The following is an 8,872-nucleotide window of genomic DNA, read 5'->3' as shown; positions in this document are numbered from 1 at the left end:
GGTTCGAACACGTGTCCGACAGGGCGCGCAGCAGACGAAACGCTGGTAGGGGAGCATCTGCATGCTGAGAGGGCAGAGGGGGTGTATTACGGCAACGCGGCGAGGGGAGGTTGCGCGCGCATCTGCTACCTGCCGAGTGAGGATGGAAGCAAACTGCTACGTGCGGAGTGAAGGGGGGACGGACCATCCCGAATCGTCCAGAAGTCCGTCAAAGTGGAGATATCCAGATAATTCGAGAGAGCTATCTCTTGACACCCGTAGAAATTTCTCGTAACTATGGTTTAGTTATAAAAGAAGAAACCCGAGTGAACTTGAGCAGTTTATTCAGCCAGTCAGTAAGCCAGCGTTGTTACAGTCAGTGAACAGAGCAAGCCAGACAGTCTTGTGTAGCAGTGAAGCCAGCTTCGAGACCAGAGCGCGACTTGAGTTGTGTCCGTAACTGTGGAGCCTGAAGCCCAGAGTTCGAGTGCAGTGGACCGCAGTTGGGGGACCTGAGTTCGAAGTTCAGCGGATCGTCTCTGAAGGTCTGGGGTTCGAGATTCTGTGAACGCGTGTGACTGAGCTAGAAGAACTAGCCAAGACAAACGAGCTGTGAACTGAGAACTGACAGTTCTGTGTTGTAAATAGTGCTTTGTGAATATTAGTTAAGATTAACAGTACATTGTTGTTCGTAATAGTCCAAGTAAATTGTCATTGTCGTTTGTGGAGTGCAATAACGAACGCTGTGTTGCTGTGCGGAGAGCAAATCCCATTGTTGACGGGAGTGAAATTAAATTTTAGAGAGTGATAATTATTGTTGAGATAATAAAATTACATTGTTGTTGAGTTGAAATAAATTTACAATATGTTAGGAGAAAATCCACAAATGATTAGGGAAAACACGGAAATTTTACTTGAACCAAGTAATGTGATAGGTTTGGAAGTAAATCCCGAAAAGACAAAGTATATGATTATGTCTCGTGACCAGAATATTGTACGAAATGGAAATATAAAAATTGGAGATTTATCCTTCGAAGAGGTGGAAAAATTCAAATATCTTAGAGACTTAGAGCAACAGTAACAAATATAAATGACACTCGGGAAGAAATTAAACCCAGAATAAATATGGGAAATGCCTGTTATTATTCGGTTGAGAAGATTTTGTCATCTAGTCTGCTGTCCAAAAATCTGAAAGTTAAAATTTATAAAACAGTTCTGTATTGTTGTGAAACTTGGACTCTCACTTTGAGAGAGAAACAGAGATTAAGGGTGTTTGAGGTTAAGGTTCTTAGGAAAATATTTGTGCTAAGAGGGATGAAGTTACAGGAGAAAGGAGAACTGAACACATTGTATTCTTCACTTGACATAATTAGGAACATTAAATCCAGACATTTGAGATGGGCAGGGCATGTAGCATGTATGGGCGAATCCAGAAATGCATATAGAGTGTTAGTTGGGAGACTAAAGGGAAATATACTTTTGGGGAGGCCGAGACGTGGATGGAAGGATAATATTAAAATGGATTTGAGGGAGGTGGGATATGAGGGCAGGGAATGGCTTAATCTTGCACAGGATAGGAACCGATGGCGGGCTTATGTGAGGGCGGCAATGAACCTTCAGGTTCCTTAAAAGCCATTTGTAAGTAAGTTATTGACATACACTAGACTCTTACTAATCCAGCTGCACGCGCACACGCACGCACACACACACACAAAAAACCATATGCAGAATGTTCGAGTTTTGATTTCGAAGTGCAAATGGAGTGGTTGGCACAGCTTACAACATGAAATTTAATGACATTTTTAGGAACTCTCAGTAATTCGGCATCCCTCTGTGTAAGGAATGGCCAGATTAGTATTACCTTTTGCTTTGGGACCACAGAATTGTTCACCTGAACAACACTATAACCAATAATTTTACCAAAATTGAGAACAAAATGGAATAAAACCTTTACTCAGCATACAAAATACAGTGGTAAACCTTTTCTCCATTGCTCAATAACTGATACAATTTTTCAATAGGCTAGTATAAAATTTTGTTTTGTAAACACAACACTGTTACTACAAATAAAATAGCTGATATATTCTGTTATAAAATTTAGTGTTTGCTAGTTACAACCTTGTTGGGTGAACAGTTCAATTAAAGACAAAATTAAATACTTAAATGAATTAAAAAAATCAAGCTACCAGCGAAACAGTATAAACACAAAAATAAATTAAATATTTAAACTGATAAAGATCAATTCAAATTAATATACATTATACAAGAGTTCAGAGGAAACAATTAATAACACTAACGAACTGCTTACTTTTAAATTTTATTTAATTGCAACTTCATTATGATACAAGATAACAAACCATTTATACCTCACGTAAATCTAAGTCATATCTAAATAATAAATATGCATTGTGTATGCCGTAATTTAGAACATTCCAAATGCGTTCTTTAATAAGTGTTATTTTTTAAAATGCTTAAAATACTCCCAGATTTCTATAACTATCGCATTTCCATTTTCTATAACAAAAGAAATATAAAGATTTCATAGCAGCCAGGAGCTAAATACAGTTTTGTATTAGTGGTATATGAATCTGTTGACATCCCTCGACTTAGTTTAAACACTGTTACCTGAATAGTTATTGAAACTTTGATCTTGCTACACACCACACATGGGGCTGACATTTGGTTTGTGTTGAGTTATTTCATGATGAAATGAAATTGAAGATATTAGATAGGCACACAGGCACACAGATTTTCCCAGGACCAAAGAAAACAGTGCTTTCCCGCATAATGCTACATCATGATGATACCAATATCACTGGGTTACGTGATCATTACATGTGAAAATGTAGTTGAAAATCATCAGTGAGGTATATTAGAAACAAAGGTATTTGGGGTAGGTTGGGTGGGTTTATAGCTTTCACAGTATCTAGAGTATTGTGCTACAATTTTGACGTTATTTTTAATTTGTGTACTTCTAAACCCAACTGTCCATGACTCATTTCCGAGTGGACAATGGAAAAAATAATCTTCCATCCACAAGACTGGGTGTTCTATGATGTCCTTCATTCCAACACTGCAGAAGACAATAGGCAAACCACCACAGTGTCACGCCTGCCTAATAAATCTAGAGCAGGTCGTGGTTCACATACACATTGCCTTGACTAAGAAATATACTTTTCTTCGGCAATCATCAACTATTTTCAATAATTTAAGTATATTTTTTTCTCCCATGTGTGGTGTATAGCAGGATCAAAGTTTCAATGAATAGATTTTGGTTTGCTAACACAACTGTAGATATTAGCCTATTAGTTACACAGTACAAAATATTGCCTATTTTTCGAAGATGAAAGCTTAGTAAATTGTCCAAGAAATCCTTTACATATAAATACAAACTTAATAAGCCAAATACAATACCGGTAGTCTCGATTATTCAAGTTTCAACTAACCGAGGTTCTGTATTATCTGAAAAAAAAAAATTGTAAACAGTGTACAGTATTGCATGTTAGTTGCTTTTTTAATTGTATATGTACTGTATTTTTAAACGCCTACAGTTCATATTAACCTGATTTGTTCATTCTATTTAGTCTATTAATTAAAGAGTTTGTCTAATTTCTAATCAAAAACAGTTTTTCAGAAACCATCCGTTTTATCCAAGGTTATCTTGGTCCACATTAACTTAAATAATCGAGACTTTATGTGCAGCACAACAATAGTTTAAAGAACTTTTTCAGAATAAAATTGAGTGGCTCAGGCCAGAGTTGGCTAACCCACAAATTTTTAAGCCTCTGATTTCTGCAAAGAATGACTGTAAATTATCATTTATATGTGTGCCAAAGTACTTGTACTAGATAAATATTAGATTATAGTAAAGGAGAAATAATTTCCAATTGAAAACATGTAATTTTAAAAAATGACGTCTAAGTTTAGATTTCAATAACTTTTTCAGTGTAATTATGGTTTAGCAACTCTGGCACTGAGCCACTCAATTGTTCATCTTACGTAACCACAAATATCATGTATTATAAACATATCAACCTGTTATGGTACAGACAAGTTGATACTTAAGGGAGATAACTGATACTATAATGCTTTTCACGCGACTTAGTTCTCTGAGAGAGTCAGAAGGAAAAGAGTATAAGTGCACTTTGATTACTTTTGAGAAAATATGATTGAAAATGTTTAAGCTTTCATAAACTCCGTGAAGCTTTAACTTTAAATGTTAATGTGTATATCGCTAAAAGATATGTCCCTCTGGCACTAAAATTTGTTATGCTTTAGCTTACCTGGATGAACTAATTTTTTTTAGAAATGTCACTTGTACCTCTTTGCTTCTGACCCACTCTATGTCTCATCTTCGTGGCTACAATATTTTGTCTGGGCACATGTAACATTTAACTTACCAGTACCATAACTAACAGCAACTGAGTCTTAACATTTTAACTAGGCAACACTGCTTAAGTGCAAAAAATGACTTGTGATGTTCTGGGTGGCTAAACAGCCATGATCTCCATGAACTAAGTCACATGAAAAGGGATATAATGGAGAAAACGGAGGTTTATGGTAGGTTTTAGAATAAGCTCTTAAAATGAAGTGTGGCATTGTTAAAGAATTAGCACGAACAGGCTGACTGAATACATGTCAGTTTGAAAATTTTAAACTCAGTTTCGTTAGTTAATTTCGAAATCTTTGGGACTCTGGTAATTGAATATTTTCAATGGGGGAATACATAATCAGATATACTCCACTCCGGCCACTCCTCAACTTTCGCCTGCCAAGATACATTTATTCCATGATTCAATTTCTGATCTATGTATTATTCACACATATATAATTATAGCATGCACAGTATATCGTTTACATATTTGAATTTACAAGTTATTTCATCCATAATTATTACGGTACCTTATATTTCTGAAGAAAGACGTATTTACCAGTCTTATGTCACAATGCATGACTTGATATTCATTGAATTTAAGCTGCCAGCCTTTTATTATTGACAAGAAATAGTTCAAATATAATATATTAATTAAAAAAATACGTCAGATTTAATTAAAGCAGATTTGTTTTTATATTTTGTTTCAAAATGAGGAATGTAGGCAGAGGAATGAAATAATTAGCTATTTTTTTATTCCTACGTAAGATGTTGTCTTGCCAGTCTTTTTGATGATCTCCAGCAGTTGATCTGCTGACAATGTTGATGTAACGAGTACAGATTGGTTTTCCAAAGAGATGTCTACTTTGTCCACACCTTGACCTTGAAAGAGAAGTAAAACTCATAAGCTACATACATGAACCACCATACGATTTGTAAGTGTAAAGAAAATCGTGTTTATAAATTTGTTGAACTATATATAAAAAAAAAAACTGTAGAACTTTATTATTTAAGTGTGTATGTACAATTAGTAGGTATGTATGCAGGTCTATGTCTATATAATGTCTATTATAAATATTATCAAGGATTCTCTTCAAATATTATATCATCTCTATTTCAATTAGTTCACTTATATTTGCCTTCAACAATTAACTTTTTTTAGGTTTCAAATATCACATTATATTGTACATGTTTATTGTTTTCAGGACTCTTGTGGTAATTCAAATTCTTTAAGTTGATATCTTTAATGAATAAATAAAAAAAAAACAGGGTTGAAGGGAACCGATGCACCAACATTTAAGAGGTGAATCTACATGTTAATATAACAGAACTTTTATTACCCTTTTCCTTCGAAAGCAAGAAAAAAAATTGTCTTTGCCCAATGTTTTTAGCGCTCTATTACGGTAACTGCCAGAGAGAAATGGTGATTGCTAAACATGCAGATAGGTGAAAATAATCTGAATAGTTAGTGTCTTGAATCTTCTTTTGCATATTAAACCGTTTACCCATGAATTTAAACTGAATACCGGTAATTGGGAAACTCGATCAAATAAATCTTGCAACGTGACAACAATGTGACAGGTTAGATTAGGTTTGTTTAGGGTTTTGGTATGCCCTGCATATACGAATTTGTGACAGGTTAGGTTAGTTTAGGCTTTTGGTATGCTTTGCATTAATCAAGTGCAGTGAAATATGCATTTCGCGTTCATTTTGAAGTGTTGTACATCTTTATTTCAAGTGTTAAATAATCACTTTTACGTTATCTACACAGATCAATATTTTCCAATATTTACCCATTTTATAATATGTTTTCAAGTCAAGTGACGTCCTATGTGAATTCTTCACATTCCAAACTATCTTCCCTCTGAATATTAGTCCATTTTTTCACTTCTTTCGTCAAAAAGCTTTGTGTCGTGTGCTATAAAAATCGTGAAGCGTAATGATTTGAACTGTTTACTCTCATTTATATAAAGATAAACTAAGAAGTACTCATTGATTATAAATCATATTCGATTACATCCGAATAATTATCATCATATAATATTTATAACCTCACTTTGTATTCGTTCAAAGCTTACAACTAAAGATTTAAATATATATTTCCTACCTTTTAGTTTTCCAAGAACTTTCTCTACTGCCGATGAACAGCCTCCACATGTCATTTCCACTTTGAACTCGTGGACCTACAAAGGAAACAATTCAAATGCATACTACATTTCTACCCATACGTCTTCATAAAACAGTAATTCATGGAAAATCTCACCGAAATTATATCATAACCTTACCTGAGCTGCCATTGCACCACCTTAAAAAACCCGACTGTAAGTCACAACACCCTAACTCGTTGACATCTGTTCATAGACGGCCAGAACAATAACCTAGCAAAAATGCACACCACACCACCAACGACGCACGTTGAACGTCACTTGTTCCTTGTTCGGTATTGCTGTCACAAGCTTACGTAATATACAGAGTCTTTCAAAAGTAACGCGTAAGTTAATTGTAATTAAAATTGTTCAGGAGATTTTGGACAAAAGCTCAAACATATCAAACGTTGTATTTCGAACGGAATATTTTTATGGAAATAAAATAGTTTTGCGATTATTTGGTGTGCTTCTGTATAAAACAAATGAAATATTACATAAAAAATAAATGCTCTTTCGGAACATATTAAAAAAAAAACTATACCTGTAGGGTGTCTTTTAAAAAAAAAGTTCTCGATGACGTTATAACTCTCACATTAATGGCAAAAATATTTCGTTCTAAATATAAGGTTTGACGTGTCTAAGCTTATTTCTTCAAAACTCTTCTTTCAATTTTAATTCCAATTATTCATTACTTTCGAAACACCTTGTATACATACAGTACATCACGTAAGCAATACTGGTACTATTCACACATTTTTTTTTCCAACTTATCAAAACCCCTGATCCAGTGGTGATGTTCGGCCGGTTCGCCAGACGAACCGGTTGTTAAATTATTCTAGGTAATGTTTACGTCATTACCATGGACATATACCGTATATGTTTAACATACGTATGTACGCATGAGAGAACTGGTTGTTAAACTTTTTGAATATCACCACTGCCCTGATCGCATGATCGGGGTCAAAACGTGACCATAATCCTTGATTATTTATATAAGTAATCAGGGCCATAATATCCAGGTATCAAAACTCTGTTTTCTGGCTTCCTTATAAAAATAGTTTTAAAATTCTAGTTTCTGCTCTGTTCTCAACAGAACTTAGTAAAGAAGTCGCATATTAATATAACAATTATTCTAGAAAATATTTGGTATCTTATGCTTGGAGTATATACATCCACGTTATATTTTTCCATTTGTTTGGAAGAAATTTTGATATATTTTTTTTCAATGTATCGTGAAAAAAGTCTATATTAAGGTCTTCGTGAATTTTCAATGTTCTGGTACATATACTAGACAGGGTGACCAGCATACATACATAAGTGTTCTGCCCATGGGCAAGTCTTTCACTGCAAATCCAGCATTCTCCAATCTTTCCTATTTTCTGCCTTCCTCTTAGTCTCCGCGTAATGATCTACATACGAGGCGTGTTCTTAACGTAAGTTCCAAAAGGGTGTAGTAAGTAAACGGGAAGATATTTACAAACCATTTTTGTTGCATTGTATTCCCCACACTTCAATTACTTCTCAACATAATCTCCACCATTATTGAGGCATTTATCGAGTCGTGGCACAAGTCTTTCTATCCCCTCATTGTAGAATTCGCCCGCCTGCGATGCGAACCACTCCCACACTGCTGTTTTCACTTCATCGTCGCCACCAAAACGTTGACCACCGAGGAACTTCTTGAGGTGCAGTAAGAGATGAAAGTCACTCGGAGCCAAATCCGGGCTGTAGGGGGGATGGTCAATTTGTTCCCAACCAAATTTCGAGATGAGATTTTGGGTGTCACAAGCTGTGTGTGGCCTAGCATTGTCATGAAGCAACAAAACTCCGTCGGTCAACATCCCACGTCTCTTGTTCTGAATTGCGCGACGGAGCTTCTTCAAGGTCTGACAATAGGTTTCTCTATTAATGGTTTCACCCCGAGGCAAGAATTCGATGAGTAGTACTCCTTTTCTGTCCCAAAAAACAGTGCACATGATCTTGCGTGTTGACATCATTCGTTTGAATTTCTTTTTCCTTGGCGATGCAATGTGCCCCCATTCCATGGACATGTGAGACACCCAAGTCTCATCACCTGTCACGATATGGTCAAGAAACTCATCACCTTGCTCACTATAACGTTTGAGAAAGCTCAATGCACTGGAAGCTCGTTTGGTTTTGTGTTCCTTGGTGAGCATGATGGGTACCCAAGAGCACAATTTTCGATATCGTAATCGATCTGTCACAATTTTGTAGAGAACATTCCGTGACATTTGTGGAAAATTCAAGGAAAAGGAAGAAATTGTGAACCTCCTGTCCTCATGAATTTTTTCATCGACAGCATGCACCAAATCGTCATTGATCAAAGATGGCCGACCGGTACGCTGCTCGTCAT

General features: G+C 35.6%; 1 protein-coding gene across 1 annotated transcript; it reads right to left on the bottom strand.

Moving 5' to 3' along the window:
* Positions 1-2,277: 2,277 nt before the first annotated feature.
* On the bottom strand, positions 2,278-6,966 carry Atox1 (Antioxidant 1 copper chaperone). The gene is made up of 4 exons (XM_069847100.1): positions 6,637-6,966; positions 6,459-6,534; positions 5,115-5,233; positions 2,278-3,441 (listed from the first exon to the last, which is right to left on the bottom strand). Exons 1-4 carry the CDS (start codon positions 6,646-6,648, stop codon positions 3,421-3,423), a joined length of 228 nt encoding a protein of 75 aa, XP_069703201.1. The 5' UTR covers positions 6,649-6,966; the 3' UTR covers positions 2,278-3,420.
* Positions 6,967-8,872: the final 1,906 nt, after the last annotated feature.

The sequence above is a fragment of the Periplaneta americana genome, chromosome 15, assembly GCF_040183065.1.
Source record: "Periplaneta americana isolate PAMFEO1 chromosome 15, P.americana_PAMFEO1_priV1, whole genome shotgun sequence".
NCBI classification, from domain to species: domain Eukaryota; kingdom Metazoa; phylum Arthropoda; class Insecta; order Blattodea; family Blattidae; genus Periplaneta; species Periplaneta americana.
Note: the sequence above shows the minus strand (reverse complement) of the source record. Positions and strands in the feature narration are given on the sequence as shown.